The 18,489-nt window shown below is 42.5% G+C and overlaps 1 protein-coding gene across 2 annotated transcripts in view; it reads right to left on the bottom strand.

Annotated features, from left to right (window-relative positions):
- LOC137357287 (protein LYRIC-like) overlaps window positions 1-18,489 on the bottom strand; it is a 119,953-nt gene that overhangs the window by 88,677 nt on the left and 12,787 nt on the right. For both annotated transcript variants that reach the window (XM_068023516.1, XM_068023524.1), the window contains exon 2: window positions 3,443-3,541. In XM_068023516.1, coding sequence (XP_067879617.1) covers window positions 3,443-3,541 — 99 coding nt within the window. The remainder of the gene's footprint in view (window positions 1-3,442; window positions 3,542-18,489) is intronic.

Here is an 18,489-nt window from a genome sequence, read left to right as displayed (position 1 = left end):
GGACTGCATTGTTTATACGATTTCAATTATAAGAAACAACTGTAATAATAAGAAAATAAATGTGCTATTGTTGATAGTTCTGCACAGCTTGTGCAGGAGGTATCTCAACTGAAGGAGTGGATTACCATGAAATCGCAGAGAACATGTCTGACACAAATCAAACTGTTCCAAGTCAACAGGGTTCACTGACAGACCAATTGCACACCACGGGCTGAATTTAGTGAGACCGTTTGGAGAGGGAATGGAGAAGTGGGGGGCTGGAGAATAGCGCTGGATGGGTCCACCCGGAAATCCAATGTTGTGACGTCGGTTCTGGATTTAGTCAACAGCGGGAAAGCACCAAGGTGGTGTCAGAGCCCCGATGTGTCAGGAATGCAATTTAAATTGTAGAACAGATAGTTAGAATACAATTGCGTGCAATTGATAACGATTCAATGGGAGGGCTTGAAACTAAATGGATGGCGTGAGACCCTCATGTGCCTTCGGATCCCTGGCCATTGAAAGGTGCAGCACCAAAACGAGGCCTCAGAGCCACAATGGGAAGGCAGCTATGGGGAGCAGTGGATAGGAGAAGTCGGGGGGGTGGTACAGAGGCCATTGTTGGCCTACAGTGCTGTGCACTCTGCACGGATGGGCTTGGTCTCGGGTGAGAGAGTCCGTTGGGTGTAGTATGGGGTCACTCTACTTGGATGGGCAATGTGTAGGGTGCAAGAATTTGGTGGGCATTGTACTGGGTGCAAGTGTTTAGTGGGCTATATCTTGGTGCACCGCAATCAGCGCCTCAGCATACGCCCCCATCGTGCAATTCGATAGGCCCTGCGCCTCAATTATGTAAAGTGGCTGCCGCTGCATAATCACTGTCAGGCAGGCACGTGTGACACAGGCGACAATGGCACCCGCTTCGGGGTCCACTGCTGGAACTTGTGACGGGAACAATAAATTCAGCCGCACATCTCTTTGGTTGCCATGCACCACAGTGAATTGATCTTGGAGGCAAATATATCTATCTGCAGACAGACATACAGACAAGGCTTGCCATCTCATGCAAGTTTACTGAACCACGGACACTGTCAATGGAGTTTGGTACTTGACATTTCTTAAACTTGCCTTCCTTTATTAACACCTGGTAAGTTGCGATGTGATCTGGCTGAGATCAGCGGAATCATAAAAAATGAATTGCCAATACCACAACTGGACCTCCAAGAAGACTGGAACACCCAATTCAGAGATATTAAGGGTGAAATTCAAACAGTCCTAAAAGGCTGTAGAACCTTCCTGATAACCTAGTGAAATGCAAAGATTTCATGTAGCTGTTTTGCTCATACCCTGCAAACCCACATAATGGGCTGGATTTATGCTCTGTTCGAAGGCGGGTTTTTTGGCGGGGGGTGGCCAGAGAATTGACGCATAGTCGTTCGCCACGGAACCTGACGCTGTAATGCCGACTTCCAATTTTCTGGGAGGAGGCAAAATTCCGTGGCGGCACCTCCGCCACAATGTGATCATAATTTAAATCTTTTACATACTGTTTTGCATGAATTTGTATCTAATTCGCTGCGATCCTACCAGATGATCGCAACCTTATGCATGATGTGCAGCACTCATGTGCCTTCATTTTTCCGTCTTTGAAAAGCTGGCGCCAGCGAGGCGAGAGTCATTGGCACCTGCAAAGGTTAGGTAAGTTATCCTATTGTTTTCTTTTTCTCATATCAGACAGTTCCGCTGAGCTCAACCTGCAAATGTGAGGGAAGGAGGGAATTCTGCAAGTGGATATTGTTGGGGAGAAAGGAGGGACCTCTGCAAGTGGATACTGTTGGGATGAAGGGTAGAACTCTGCAATCCAACATCAGGAGACGCCGTTGATGGTGTCACCAATGCCGCCCCCGTCACACGATTGGGGGGGACAGCCGCTGTCATTATGTTAAATGGCCACCCGCTGCGTAATTGTGGCGGCGGGGCCACTAACCTCACATGGACCGGCGCCATTGTGCGCACCCGCCGCCTAATAAAATTCAGCCCAGTGTATGTTCACCCAATTAGCTCCACTATACTTGAATGTATTTTAATGGTGCCAGAAGCAAGTTCGTAAGAGAAGAAAGGGAACATCGTGGGATTTTAATCAAGTCCCTTCAGATATACAGAACCACAGAAGTTTCTATCATAGGTTCATTGTATCTGTATCAGCTGTTTGATAGAACAATCCAAAACTAATCGAAAGCAGTGGTCTTGCTCTCTAAAGGCCTGCTACCTGACCCGAACCTGACGGGACCTGACGAAACGTGTCGGGTTGGGTCACTCTTCCGGGTCTGGCTTTTGGGCTCGGTCAGGTCGAGCCAGGTCCGGGTCGGACACACACAGTATTACATTTTGCTCTGCTGGGAAGTTGAGTTTAGTAAGTGTCAAAAGTTGAAAAGCCTACTTGAGCTGGGAGTCCGGGACGCCAAGGAGGGAAACTCTGAGTTTGCGCAGTGAGCGTCTCTATGACGGCATCGCGCTCATGGTACAGTTTCCTGCAGATTTGGAATCGGATGGTTGGTAAAGTGAACATTCCGGTGGTTGGGTAGGGTCAGGTCGGGCTTGATGTGGTTCTGTCAGGTTCGGGTCGGGATTTTTTTTCCTGACCTGAGCAGGCCTTTATTGCTCTCTTTGCATATTCCTGTGTATTCCTCTGCTTCAAATGTTTATCTGCTCTTCACTTAAAAAATACATAAGAAACAGGAGCAAGAGTAGGCTGTTCAGCCCTTTGAACATGCTACACTATTCAATAAGATCATGACTGATCTTGTATCTCAACTCCACTTTCCCACACCATCCCCATATTTCTTGATTCCATTAATATCCAAAAATCTATTGACCTCTCTATTGAATATACACAACTGAGCATCATAGCTTTCTGGGTGTAGAAGTTCCAAAGATTCACAACAGTTTGAGTGAAGAAATTTCTCCTCATCTAGTCCTAATTGGCAGACCCCATATTCTAAGACTGTGACCCTGAGTTCTAAACTCCCCAGCCAGGGAAACATCTTCCTACCCTGTCAAACCCCTTCAGAATTTTATATGTTTCAAGGAGATCACCTCTCATTCTTCTAAATTATAGGGAATCTAGCCTAATCGACTCAATCTCTCCTCATAGGACAATCCTACAGTGGTCTCTGCCTTAATTACACTCTACAGCAAAGGATTCCATGCAATAGGAACTCACTGCATAAAGAAAGGTCTCCTAACATCTGTACTGATCATTTTTAATTTATGACCCCTTTGTCACTGACTCCCTAATCAGTCTTTTTTCTTCACCCTACCAAAACCTTTCATCATAATCTTGGATCTTGGCACCTTATGTTCTAACATGGGAATGATGTCTTAAGGTGCATTTACCCACTGAACCACTGGAAAAGTTCAATCAATCAAAGGATGAATTGAATTATGATTGTCCTCAACGTACCTTGAGAGTTTTCTTCTCTGTAGTGAGTGAACCTTTCATTTCTTCTGCAGTAATTAGCTGTATGTCATTTGATAAGGGAGGGTGTCCATTCACTGGCACCTTGAAGGAAAAGCGCAAGTGGATTCATTATTTTCCAATAAACATTGAAGTACATGGCAAATGAAATGTTTGCACATTGTAAATGCTGCAGTAGCAATTCTACATCATTTTAAATAGTAAAATGTTTGTATTAATACAAAGCAGAAGCTCCTAGTGGAAAGACTGTTTTTTAGAAAGAGTAATGTGCAGTTCCCATGTAGATTAATAATGAATTAAGCACAGACAACTTTACTGGTTTGAAATCACTATAAGAAATACTGTTAAGTTACCACTTCTTGTGCACTATCAGCAAATGTTCACTGTTATGCCCAAAATAGTACACAGAATTGCATAGGATATACGGCACAGAAACAGGCCATTCTCCCCAAACAGTCTATGCTGACGTTTATGCTCCACTTGAGCCTCCTCCCAATCTTCCTCATCTAATACTATCAGCTTAACCTTCTATCCCCTTCCCACTCATATGCTTATCCAGCTTCCCCTTAAATATATTTCGACCATTTGCCTCAACTACTCGCTGTGGTAGTGAATTTCACATTCTCACCACTCTTTGGGTAAAGAAGTTTTTATTAAATCCCTTATTTGATTTCTTGGTGACCATCTTATATTGATGGCCACTAGTTTTGCTCTTCCCCACAAATGGTTTTATGAAGGGTAAATCATGTTTGACTAATTTGCTAGAGTTCTTCGAAGCTGTAACAAACAAAGTGGATAATGGGGATCCTATAGATGTAGTATATCTGGACTTCCAGAAGGCATTTGAGAAGGTGCCACACAAAAGGTTAATACACAAGGTAAGATCACATGGGGTTAGGGCCAATTTTTTAGCTTGGATAGAGGATTAGCTAACCAACAGAAAACAGAGAGTCAGGATAAATAGGTTTTCTGGTTGGCAAGATATAACTAGTGGGGTGCCACAGAGTTCGATCCTCGGGCCCCAACTACTTACAATCTATATTAATGACTTGGATGCAAGCATAGAAGGTACTATAGTCAAATTTGCAGATGACACTAAAATAGGTGGGATAGTAAGTTGCAATAAAGAAATAAGAAATTTACAAATGGATAATGGATAGGTTAGGTGAATGGGCCAAAATTTGGCAGATGGAGTTTAACGTGGATAAGTGTGAGGTTATCCATTTTGGTCGGAAGAGTAGAAAGGCAAATTATTATCTAAATGGAGAGAAAATTCAGAGCGCTTCGGTGCAGAGGGATCTGGGTGTCCTCATGCATGAATCGCAGAAAACTAGTATGTAGGTACAGCAGGTAATAAGGAAGGCAAATGAATTTTTGGTATTTATTGCTAAAGGAATAGAGTATAAAAGTAGGGATGTGTTGCTGCAACTGTACAAGGCATTAGTAAGACCACACCTGGAGTATTACGTGCAGTTTTGGTCCCCTTACTTGAGGAGGGATGTAGTTGCATTGGAGGCAGTTCAAAGGAGGTTCATTAGATTGATTCCAGAGATGAGGGGTTTGTCTTATGAAGAGAGATTGAGCAGTTTAGTCCTTTACTCTCTAGAGTTTAGAAGAATGAGAGGAGATCTAATTGAGATATATAAGATGATTAAGTAGATATAGAGAGGATGTTTCCTCTTGTGGGGAAATCTAGAACAAGAGGTCATAGTTTTAGGATAAGGGGTAGCAGATTTAAAACAGAGATGAGGAGAAATTACTTCTCTCAAAGGGTTGTGAGTCTGTGGAATTCACTACCCCAGAGTGCGGTGGATGCTGGGACATTGAGTAAATTTAAGGAGGAGATTGACAGATTTTTAATTAGTAATGGGTTGAAGGGTTATGGAGAACGGGCAGAAAAGTGGAGTTGAGGCCGAGATGAGATCAGCCATGATCGTATTGAATGGTGGAGCAGGCTCGAGGGGCTGAATTGCCTATTCCTGCTCCTAGTTCTTATGTTCTTACGTTCTAAGTGGAAGCACTCTCTACTCTATTTGTCCACTCTATCAAAAGCTTTCAGAATTTGAAAGAGCTTTTAGTATTGAACCACCAGTTTTTAATTCTATCTGATTGGAGTGCCAGCCATAAGCCATTCAATCAGAAGATCAGATTTGGATGCACTTACTGCAAAATACTCTCAAGTTGTACTTCATAATTAATATCAATTTAATAGAGTGACAGAAAATCAGTTTGTAGGTGTATGTACTTCAAAAGCTGATCTGATATTGAAACAGCTATCTTTAGGCGCAGTCCATTTGAACTGATCCATTTGAAATTGGCACTGGTTCTTATCTTACACTAGCTCAATCAATTTCTTAATAAGTTCAAGCATCATTTACAATAGAATAAGGCACAAGAATGGAATTGAATAAACATGAGATACAGTTGATAACGTTCATTAACTTGAAGCTGCTATTCCAGCATAAAATGGATCACGATGTAACTACGAACCTCGGGGCAGATGAGTTTGTTTCTCAAATGTAGACTTATACTAATAACCATTCTTTCAGCCAATAGGATTACAAGATTTGTCTATGCCATTTTACAAAATTCAAATAGCATTTATTAAAAGCTGTTAATGAGAACTGAAACTTCATTTGTTAAATATTTACTATTTAATTCTTACACAACTAGCATTTTCTCATGTGAAATAAATGAAGCAGAGCACTTCTGAAAAATGACTTAAGGGAAATTATGTTTTATTATTATTCAGAGTATAACAATGACAGGATTATTTCCCTTTCCCTGCATATGATAGATGTACGTCAAAACAACAGAACAGAGTACTGTTTATAAGACAATGAAACTTTGACCTGTATTGGTAAATGATAGTTCTGTCTAATAGTCAAAAAATTGTAGGGGCTTTCCCCCCCACATACCAATCACAATGTTAAGCCAGCTGCAAAGTCCAAATTCAGCGCTATGTGTCTCAGCAATGAACAAGAAAAGCTCTGTCCAAAAATATAGATACGGACCTGGAAAAGACAAAGGCGCTTTTCATCTCAGTTGGAATTAGTACCCCCAACATCAGGCACCAGTGTGCTCTGCCAGAGTTTTGCAATGAGTAAGCACTGTGCCCACAATCTCCACTCACAGACCATGGGTGTGATCAAGAACAGGTTCAATGATTTGGATAGAAAAATAAAGGTAAATCAATACTAGAACTTAAAAGAAGGGTCAAAGAACTGTGAGGTCATCTGTGCCACCTACATAATCTGTGAATGTTCTACTGCTATCACAAAGTGGTGTAAATATGGTATGACAGTTGAAACTGGCTACAATTATTACATATTCCCACACATGGTGGAAACTCAACCAGACTTTTAATGCAAATTCTTATTTGTAAGGAAAACACAGAATTTCCAATAAAGTCAGGTAACACGTTTTAAAATGGAGTGAGAGATGCTATATGGGAAAGAAGTGTTATACACTGCTATTCATGCCTTTTGTTTTAAACAGTATGAATGAATTGGTTTGTCCTATCTATGATTTGGCACAACAGGATATATAAACGACACAGGTTCTCACTGGATTCAAAATTACTATCCCTGATTCACCTACACAGATAATATGGCTAACTTTGTGCAGCTTCCAATATCAATGCCAATTGTAAAACTGAATACCTTGCCTATTCTAGGTCAAGCTGACTTATGATACCAGAACTAGAACTGGGAAAATTCCAGCAGAAGACCTGCTGCCCTGGGAGGGTTGTCTTAAGTTGACTTAATCAGCCAGAAAATTCTTATGAATAAAAACCCCTGAGATGGGAGATCGGAAATCCCACATTGGTGTCTGGATACATACCTACCCGTCACACATTTATTATACTCAAAACATGGCAAGTAGGGCCTTGAATCCCCCCACTCCTATTCCCAGATCTAAGTGGTTTCCAGAAACTGGGATCACACAATTTACCTCTATCAATCCCTTGATCCACATTACTCTTGGCATAAACAATCATGCCAAGAAATTTGGATGTATTGATGCATCCCTCCCACAAGCACTGTGCAATCAAAAAGTACAAAGAGCTCATAAAAGAAATCTCTGCATATCCATGCTTGAGAATTAAAAAAACAGCTCTGAAAACAAAAGGATCAAAAGAGGGCAGCACATTGGTGCAGTGGCTAGCACTGCAGGCTCACAGCTCCAGCAACCCAGGTTCAATTCTGGGTACTGCCTGTGCAGAGTTTGCAAGTTCTCCCTGTGATGGTGTGGGTTTCCTCTGGGTGCTTTGGTTTCCTCCCACATGCCAAAGACTTGTGGGTTGATAGGTAAAATGGCCATTGTACAAAAATATTGCCCCTAGGGAAGGTGGGGATGTGAGAGGGAAAATGGGATTAATGTAGGATTAGTATAAATGGGTAGTTGATGGCCAGCATTGACTCAGTGGGCTCAAGGGCCTGTTTCAGTGCTGTATCTCTCTATGACTCTATAAGAACTCTGAAACGTTTACTACACTGGGTGTGGAAAACTGCTTAATTTGCCAGTGGAAGTTAAGTAGTGTGTTGCTTTCTTATCTATTTGCATTTCTTTCTGAGCATCTTAATAAACACAAATTTGTATTTTATAGCCTGAAAAAAGTTGATATACAGGTGGGCCTGGTCAAACAGCACAGTAGACACCTGATTTATGGCTTTGTGTATCAAATGGCGGCTTACCCTGCAATATCTCCTGTTGGGTCCGAAAACTATCAGCAACATTGAAACTGAGAGCTGTCCTTATCTTGACTACCACAAGGAAGCAACACAGACTGAAGACTCGCCTAGAATTTTTGCAGGGGCTTCTTTTGATTTTCTGCTGTGACTTCGGCAGAAAACCCATAAAACAATGTAAACGGCCACTTAGGTTTCTACGGGATGTATGCCAATCTTCTGTCAGTTATAGTGGGAGATCTGGAAACCACTGCTGAAGTTTTATCCTTGTTCATGCAGCTCATCATTCAGTAGGTGGCACAGATCAGTAAACACCTCCCTTAATGATCTGAATGTTTGCATACGCTGCTGCTCCATTAAGGACAGATTGCCTTATTATCCTGGACATAGAACCCCAGCAGAATTGTGCAATGGGCATTGAAGTGGTGTTAATAAAATCATTTTTCATAGGGTAGAAAGCTTGAAATGGCACGAAGATTGCATGCTCATGCTGCCTCTCTTCGTGCCATGGTATTCATCTCCTTTTAATGCCAAGTTCCAAAGATGTTAGCAATGGAAAATATGTGTGTGCCCTTAAAGACCATACAGGTTTTATCTAGCATGCACACTATGTGCTCTACGGAACAAACAGTGTGGTAACTTTCAAATCTATTTATAGATATTAAAATAAGCTTTGATAGTTTGTTGTTTTTGCACGATTTTTGTTGGTGTATGTGTCAGAGGATCTGCTAAAAATGCAATACAGAATTATTCTGCGTATTATTTGCCTCTACAAATGTGCACACTGGATGTGACAGACTATCAATGGCCACAGACTTGTTAGTTTTGCCTTTTTTATAGATGTGTAATATTTGGCTGCAAAATACCAATCAAGGAATGGGCAGAAGTCATTTCAATTCTGAAGTCAATAGCGAAAGTGCGTATTTGGGGCCTCAATTGCACCTTCAAGAGAGGTGCAAGGGAGGAGAGAATTTAGTGGAAAAATCTAATGTGCATTGAGCATTCTTTAAGATATATTTATATATATCTAGGATATATAACTGCAATCTTGAAAAACGGCGTGCAAAATGCTGAAAATATTCACACTATTTTGGCCATTTCGTTCTCATATTATTGATCCACTGCTTCAGATTTTGATCGCTTCCTGACAAGTCCACCATATAAGAGGAACTGGGGAGCAATCCTGCTACGAACAATGCTGTAAGCAAAAACATCTGTGAGGGCACTTAATAACTCGCCTGTGTAATAATAGCTGTCGGCCCACTTTTGTAATTAATGTTCCACCACAGGAAACACTGCATCACATACTGGGCCCTCCACATGACTCTGGTTTTCTTTTGCTTAAACAGTATTTCTGACAGGATGTCTGAAGCTGTTGCAAGGGAGAAAATTTCATATCCAAATCTTTCTAAAGCATTGAAATTCTCATCACTGTGTTGGATTCCCTCCATGGCCTCACCCTTCCCTGAGTCTGTAACCTCCCCAAGCCCTACAACCCTCTGAGATCTCTATGCTCCTCCAATTCCTGTCTCCTGCACATTCCTGATTTTATTCGCTCCACTATTGGTGGCTGCACTTTCAGCTGCCAAGGCCCGAAGCTTTGGAACTGCCTCCCTAAACTGCTCCACCACTCTACCTCTTTCCTCTTGTAAGACAACCTCCCTGTGTGATCAATATCTTCTTATGGGCTCAGTGTCAAATTTTGTTTCATAAAGCTCCATTATAAGTGCTATATAAATGTAAGTTGTTGTTGTTCTTTTAGGATTTAGTGGGTTACAGGCTTTAAATCTTACTCTTCATTAAAATAGTGTTGCAGACTCGTTGCTACATAGGTCCCATGTAGAATTGCAGACAGCCGGACTACTCATTTTGAAGCCTGCTTATGAGAGGTTTGACTTTGTAGATTCAATTAACAATCCTCCCTGATTTCATCATTCACTTATAATTAGGACTACTAGTTTAAGGTGGCTAAGTCAAATGCTGCTTTATTACATACAATTTTATAATATTTTTAACAGTATTTTAGGTCATTTTCCATGATTTGTGAAAATCACAGAGTGGCCTTACACATTGACTCTGATTTACAACTGTTGACTCCAAAAAAACATGGGATGGTATGTCTTAGCCCAAGTGGAAATACAAAAGTTAAAAGACAGACCCTGAAAATCCGTGGAGAGCCACCTCTCAGCAACAAGTATTGAAATGCACCTGACCTCACCAATGTTTGTGGAGTTGGTGGGGGCATTGGGGGGGCGGGCGGGGGGGAGTGGTGGGTGGTCATGTATGTTGCATAATTTCAGTGGGCTAGGGGAAAATCTGGGACATCCACTCACTAATAAGGCTGGAGGTTTTGGAGAGCCCCAGACCAAGTACCACTGGAATATTCATTCCACTGCAGCCAGCTCAAAGTTATTTGAGAAAACAAGTAATTTTATCTTTGTGTGTTCAGATCAGGTTCATGGCCTAGATCCCCAGGGGAGATCCAGAACTGCAACTTGGTCAGCTGACCTCACCAGACTGGCAAGTTGCTCTATTGAGAGATGGAGATATAAAACCAGAGTCGTTAGCCAGATCGCTGAGCAGGCCCTGAGCATGGGAACTCCAGTGTTCAGAGTCCCTAGCCCATTACTTACATCAATGGTCTGGTATGGGACGAGCGGAGGATCCACCACTACAAGGTCACCCGGAAAACTCAGCACTAGCGCAAGTCTAACTGGGCACCTGCCTAGTTTCTGATCTTTCCAGCAGACACACACTGAATTTAAAGGGGGAATCCGCTGAAACGGGAACAGATTTTCAGTCCCAAAAGAGTCCTTAAAAGAGAGACTGAGTTATGTCTGTGTGTTCTGTTGCCCCTCTCTCTAACCCTGCTTTACCTGAAGACTAGATTTAGTCTTGACTCACCATGCGCAAAGCTATGCAAGAGCAACTAGTTTCAAATAATTTTTCACAGATAAGGACATATTTTGAATTCCTACATAATTTCTTTATTTGCATTAATAAAAATTATTTAACCAACATTTCCCTTATTTCCACTAACTAAAATATACCATTACTATACATTATCCAGTAGATGATCTAATCCTATCTTCTTAAAACAGTATATAATCCAACTTTCTATGAAAATTGTCACCGAAGATCCACTAGAAAAGTATTAAAAAGACAATTATCAGGTATTACTATGCAACCTGGGATTTTATCTCTAACTCTACTGATAAGCAGTGGGAAAGAAAAAAAAATGTTCTTTCAGCTCCATAAACCCCACCAGCCTTAAACAGCATGATAACACCATCTGGTAAAATACTGATATGCATATTGTTTCATCTCTTCAGTTATGAATTGTATCAGCATGACACAAAAGCTGGAATCCATGGCAATATTTACTGGGGCAGGATTTTCAAGTTTTGGGGGGGGGGGTCTGGGGTGTGATTAAGGAGTTCTGTTTGGGAAGCCAGGAAATCCATACAGCAGTCCTCACCTCCCTTTAGCTGTCAGGTTTCCTGAGGCCCAGGAAACTCAACAGGCCAGCGTTAAAACTGGAAGGGAGGGAAAAAAATATTTAAATGACTGACCTCCTGGGTAGGAGCTAGTTACCCCCATTCTCCCACCTGCCCACCCAAGTTCAACCTCCATTAAACCAGTCAGATTTAAGGCAGGTTCAATTGGGTTTGGAATTTCCACCAGATCCCAAATCCACTCGTCACTGGGGATTAAAACCCCCCCACCCCATTATCTTTGTTTTCCAACAATGAAGTGAATACTTGATAACTTTCTGCTGCCGGTATCTTCCGCTGATGAAGTTGTCTAAAGCAATATCTAATCCAGGGACCAACAAAATCACTGACGTCTTCAGCTAAATGTCAGCTACACTTTATTTTTATTGTTCCTGGTTCCATTGCGTACCCTATCTGTTGCCTACCACCATCTCCCACTTCTTGCAGAAACAAAATCTCACCTTTAAAATGTCATCTTCAGAAGAGTTTTATTTAGGAGAATCATAATTATTTTGTCCTCTTCAATATCATTATCTACAGCAGCAAAACCAAACAAGTGATACAATATCTTGTACTTCTTTTTCTCAAATTGTCAATCTCAGCTGGCCTGGTCAGGGATCCATGAAATATAGGGAGAAATCACTTGCAAATGACTCTCACTGACCACTCTTAGAGGGTGTTATCAGCTAAAGCTATACAGCAGCATTGGAAGATGCCTTGAGGCAAATCAGCTAATTATTCTCATACGTTTGATACACCACGATGGAAGAAAATAATAAAAAAGGGAGTTTCCTTTATTTTTCATAGCTTTAGCTATATATAACCATAAACTATAATATACTAGTTTCAACTGCCTGATAGTAAAGGCTGTCGGCTATCTCTGAAAAAAACCTCACTAGTTATTTTCTTAAAGCATGAAAAGTAGGGGTTAGTTAAAAATAAAACGCTAAAAAGGCCGAAATTGTTGAAGTGTTGGCTCGGCATTTTAACTTTGACAATGAAAAGAGTGATCCTGGCAGCTCTCAGATTGAGTTAGCGAGAATTCAGTTACAAATGAGGCAACTGGAACTTGAAAAAAAGAAAAGATGAAATTTGAAAGAGAAAAGAAAAGAGAGGAAAGGGAAAAAGACAGGAAAAGAAAAAGACAAGAAAGGGAAAAAGACAGACAATTACAATTTAAAATGAGAAAACTTGAATTTGAAAGAGAAACAGAAGAAGAAGAAAAAGAAAGAGAACAAGAAATGCGAAGATTGGCATTGGACCATGAAGTGAGACTGGAAAAGCTCTAAACCGGTGGGCTTGCATCAGGAGTGAAAATTGAGGATGACCCAGAACAAACTCCTTGTAGTTTTGATTTGGCAAAGCATATATGCTAGGGACCTTAGTTTAGTGAAGAGGGAGTAGAAATGTATTTTGTATCATTTGAGAAAATTGCCATGAATCTGGAGTGGCCTAAATCATCTTGGCCAATGCCCCTACAGTGTGTTTTTGTAAGGAAAGCTTTGGAGCTGTACTCATCTCTTTCAGATGAACAGTCAAGGGACTATGGCAGAGTAAATGCTTCTGAGTTGGTACCACAGGCTTGCAGGCAAAATTTCAGAAATGTAAAAAAAAGGCCAGACATTTATGGAATTTGCTGGAGAGAGAGAAATGTGAGGGAAATGATAAGTGGTACAGGTCAATGAAGATTGAGCAAGACGTTGAGAGCCTTAGAGAAGTAGTCCTAATGGAAAAATTTATAAATAGTGTCCTTTAAGAATAAGGTCCCACCTGAAAGAACATAAAGCTGGTAAAATAAGGGATGCCGCAGTAATGGCAGATGATTATAAATTGACCCACAAAAGCCATAGTTACAGACCCCAGTTTGGAAACTTTCAGTGAAGTTGGATGGATAGGAGGGTTGATAATGAAAGGACCTCTGGTTTTATTGAGAGAAAGGGTAAAGGAGAGAATATAAGCAATCCTCAGAGTAGTAAGAAAGAAAATCAGGAGACTACGGTTGAGTCAAAAGGACCAAAGTGTTATTTTTGAAATAAAAGAGGTCATATAAAATCAGAATGCTGGAAGTTAAAAGGCAAACCGGTAGCTGTGATAGGTTTACCAAAAGCCTGTCCGAAAAAGGATGCTCCAATAAAAGGCGCTGCTGACAAGCCAGTGGCCTTGATTTTGAATAATGAGCAGAGATGTTCTTTCCTGTGTGCTGATGAATTAAGTCAGGTCCTTGAAGGTTATATAAGTTTTGTGTTCAAAGGTAAGGTGTCCCCATATCCATCTGGTGAAACAGGCAAGTTGACTGTTCTCCTGAGGAATACAGGGGCAACCCAGTCATTGATGCTCGCAAAAGATGTGAATTTTCCTCTAAGTAGTTCAATGAATGCAAAAGTCATAGTGTGGGGCACTGAGGGAGGTTATTTACCCGTTCCATTATATAAGGTTAATTTACAATGTGATTTAGTCATCGGATCTGTAACAGTTGGGAGTCGTCCCTGATTTGCAAATTGAAGGGGCGGATTTGTTGTTAGGCAATTATTTAGCTGGGGATAAGGTACTGGCGCCTCCAATAGTTTGGGAAAAGCCAGTTGAGGTGGCTGAAACTGAGGTTTTGCAGGAAGAATTCCCAAGTTGTTGTGCAGTGACTAGGTCCCAGGCTCATCTGGCTGAACAAGACAAGGTAGAGTCAGTGAATATTAAGGACAAGTCGGATATCTGGCTGGTTGAAACCTTTTTCAGGAATTTGAGTAGCGAGGCTGAATTGTTTAGCAGTTCGTCTTTGATAGAGGCACAACAGGCAGACCCCAATTTAAATAAAATGGGCTGAATTCTACCAGGCCTCCAATGTTGGGGGTTGTGGCGGGGGGGCCCGGAAATCCTTCCAAGAGAGGCCCGCTATGGACCTTGACGCTGGGAAGGCTCTGCTGCATTTTACCGGTGGCGGCAAGGCCTTGGGGCGGCACCCCACCACTCGGCGGTGGAGCAGTAATCTAAATATGCTAATGAAATTAAATTTAATGGATAAACACTTAAATGGTAGCGATGGTCGTCTAACGCTGATATTCCAGCCCGTTGCAAGAAGTCCTGTACATTCGGATCTCCATTCGGAGATCCGAGGTGTGACACTGGTGGGGAAGGAGAGGAGTGAATTTTTCAGGGTGGGAGGGGGAGACACAAAAAGCAACACGATTGGTTGCGACGTGCTGGGATAGGGTTGAGGGTCAAAGGGAACAAAATTCAGGAGGGGGAAAGGTTGTGAGTGAAAACTGACTTTTTTTTCAGGGTAGGACAAAAAATCATTGGATTATTCATTGGGGGATGGGACAGGGGATTGGAATTGTTAAAATTTTATTTTAATTTTTTTACAAACCTGTCTCTTTAAACATTTAAATAGCACTGAACGGCTTGAAGCCCTTTAAAAATGGCACCGGCGCCTGTGATGTGGCACCGGACGCCATTGCTGTGGACGGAGCCCCCTCACCTTCTACATCATCGGGGGTGGGGGCTCCTCCCCTTCCATGCTAATGAGCAGCCGCACGAAATATCGTGGTGGCTCTGTGGTGCATGTCTCATGCGTGCGCTGCGCACTTTTTCAAGATCGCGAGCTATTAAAATTCAGCCCAATATCTCAGACAGCATGTTCTGAGATGGCGGCTGAGAAAATCCCTGAGTGTTATTATGTCAAGAATGATGAAGTGGAGACCGCCCAGAGAAAGTCAATACAGTAACTAGAACAGACTCTTATCCAATGCAACAACTTGAGGATTGTATTGAGAGAGTGGGGAATTCAGCCTTTATTAGCAAGATCGATTTGCTGAAAGGATATTGGCAAGTCCCCTTGACCAATCAAGCCACAGAAGTTTCCGTCTTCATGACCCCAGATGGCCTATTTCAGTGTAAGGTCATGCCATTTGGTATGTAAAATGCACCGGCCACATTTCAAATCTTGACTAACCAGGTGATTGCTGGACTAAGCAATTGTGTTGTTTAGTTTAGTTTAGAGATACAGCACTGAAACAGGCCCTTCGGCCCACCGAGTCTGTGCCGACCATCAACCACCCATTTATACTAATCCTACACTAATTCCATATTCCTACCACATCCCGACCTGTCCCCTATATTTCCCTACCACCTACCTATACTAGGGGCAATTTATAATGGCCAATTTACCTATCAACCTGCAAGTCTTTGGCATGTGGGAGGAAACCGGAGCACCCGGAGGAAACCCACGCAGACACAGGGAGAACTTGCAAACTCCAAACAGGCAGTACCCAGAATTGAACCCGGGTCGCTGGAGCTGTGAGGCTGCGCTGCTAACCACTGCGCCACTGTGCCGCCCCGATACTGTACTAACCTACCTTGAATCTTGCTAAATCATGGCTTATCTGAATTGTACAGATCTGGACATATGTGGCGTGGGGGGGGGGGGGTGGGGGGGGGGGTTGAATTTCCCTACCACTATTAGAGCAATCTGGGTAGATAACCTATTGGTATACAGTGACACTTGGGAAGATCATATTGAACACCTAAAGGCTCTGTTCTCTGTTTGAGAAAGGCAATTTAGTAATAAAGTTAGCAAAGCACGTGTTTTCCAAGGCTAAGGTCACCTGTTTGGGGCATATCATGGGTCAAGGTCAAGTGTTGCCTAGAAAAGCTAAGGTTCAGGTCATAATAGGCTTTCCAGTCCTTGTGTGGGTTCTACTGAAAGTTCGTCTGTACAGTAGTTACCCACTGATGAATTTGTCAAAAAGAAACGTGAAGGGCAAGTGGACAGAATCATATCAAATGGCAATTGAGAAAGTAAAGGCCATTTTAATAAATGAACCCGTCCTAGTGGCACCTAGCAAGCCCTTTAAAGTAGCTATTGATGCCAGTGATGTGGGGGGTAGGAGCAGTGTTATTCCAAGATGATTATGTTGGTATCGAATGACCAGTCAGTTACTTCTGTAGAAAACTAAATAAGTACCAAAGGAAGTATGCAATTATTGAAAAGGAGGCTTTAGGACTGGTATATGCTCTTCAACATTTTGAAGTATACATGACTAATGGGCAAGGGGAAATATCCATTTATACTGACCGGAACCCATTAAGAGTTTTAGAGAAATTCAAGACCAACAACACCAGATTATTCTGGTGAAGTTTAATGTTGCAATCATTTACCCTAAAAATTGTACGTTACAAAAAAGAGCAATGTAATTGCCAATGCTCTGTCCGGAATTTAAAGAAGGGTATAATAGAGGAAAACAACTCGGAGATATGAAAATACTGTTGTTACCTGTGTAATTTTTCTTATACTTTCATGGGATGCGGGCATCGCTGGCAAGGCCAACATTAGTTGCCAATCCATAAATGCTCTTGAGAAGGTAGTGGTGAGCTGCCTTCTTGAACTGCTGCAGGTGAGAGTATACCACAGTGCTGTTAGGGAAGGAGTTCCAGGATTTTGACCCAGCGACAGTGAAGGAACAGCAATATAGTTCCAAGTCAGGATGGTGTGTGACTTGGAGGGAAACATGCAAGTGGTGGTGTTCCCATGAGTCTGATGCCCTTGTCCTTCTAGGTGGTAGAGTCACGGGTTTGGAAGGTGCCGTCGAAGCAGACGTGGTGAGCTGCTGCAGAGCATCATATATGGTACACACTGCTGCCACTGTGCATTGATGATGGAGGGAATGAATGTTGAAAGTGGTGGAGGGAGTGCCGATCAAGGGGGCTCCTTCTTGTTCGCACTCTTGCCTACCGGCCAGGCAGTCTATCTGCAGTCGATGTGGTGTAGGTACGCCCACAGTGCTTTTAGGAAGGGAGTTGCAGGTTTTTGACCCAGTAACAGTGAAGGAACAGCAATATCGTTCCAAGTCAGGGTGGTGTGTGACTTGAAGGGGACCATGCAGGTGGTGGTTTTCTCATGTGTCTGCTGTCCTTGTCCTTCTAGGTAATAGAGGTCACGGGTTTGGAAGGTGCTGTCTAAGGAAGCTTGGTGAGTTGCTGCAGTGCATCTTGTACATGGTACACACTGCTGCCACTGTGCGTCGGTGGTGGAGGGCATGAATGTTTAAGGTGGTGGATGGGGTGCCAAACAAGCAGGCTTGTCCTGAGTGTTGTTGGGGCTGCATTCATCAAGGTAAGTGAAGAGTATTTCATCACACTCCTGACTTGTGCCTTGTAGATGGGGGACAGAGCTTGGGGAGTCGGGAGGTGGGTTACTTGCCGCAGATTCTCTCTCGTTGGAGATTGTCATTGCCTGGCACTTGTGTGGCGTGAATGTTACTTGCTACTTAACAGCCCAAACATGAATGTTGTTTAAGACACGGACTGCTTCAGTATCTGAAGAGTTGCGAACGGTAGTGAACATCCCCACTTCTAATCTTAAGCTGGAGGGAAGTCATTGATGATGCTGAAGCTGGTTGGGCCTAGAACACTACCCTGAGGAACTCCTGCAGTAATGTCCTGGGGCTGAGATGATTGGCCTCCAAAAACCACAGCCATCTTCCTTTGTGTAAGGTATGACTCCAACCAGTAGAGTTTTCCCACTGATTCCCATTGACTTCAATTTGGCTAGGGCTCCTTGATGCCACACTCAGTCAAATGCTGCCCTGATATCAAGGACAATCACTCTCACCTCACCTCTTGAGTTCAGCTCTTTTGTCAATGTTTGGACCAAGATTGTAATGAGGTCAGGAGCTGAGTGGCCCTGGCGGAACCCAAACTGAGCATCAGAGAGCAGGTTGTTGCTGTTTAAGTGGCGCTTGATAGCACTGTTGACGACACCTTCCATCAATTTGCTGTTGATTGAGAGTAGACTGATAGGGTGGTAATTGGCTGGATTGGATTAGTCCTGCTTTTTGTGGACAGGATATACCTG

This window comes from Heterodontus francisci, chromosome 3 (genome assembly GCF_036365525.1).
Source record: "Heterodontus francisci isolate sHetFra1 chromosome 3, sHetFra1.hap1, whole genome shotgun sequence".
Classification (NCBI taxonomy): domain Eukaryota; kingdom Metazoa; phylum Chordata; class Chondrichthyes; order Heterodontiformes; family Heterodontidae; genus Heterodontus; species Heterodontus francisci.
The sequence above is the reverse complement of the archived record's forward strand: the minus strand, read 5'-3'. Positions and strand labels throughout refer to the sequence as shown.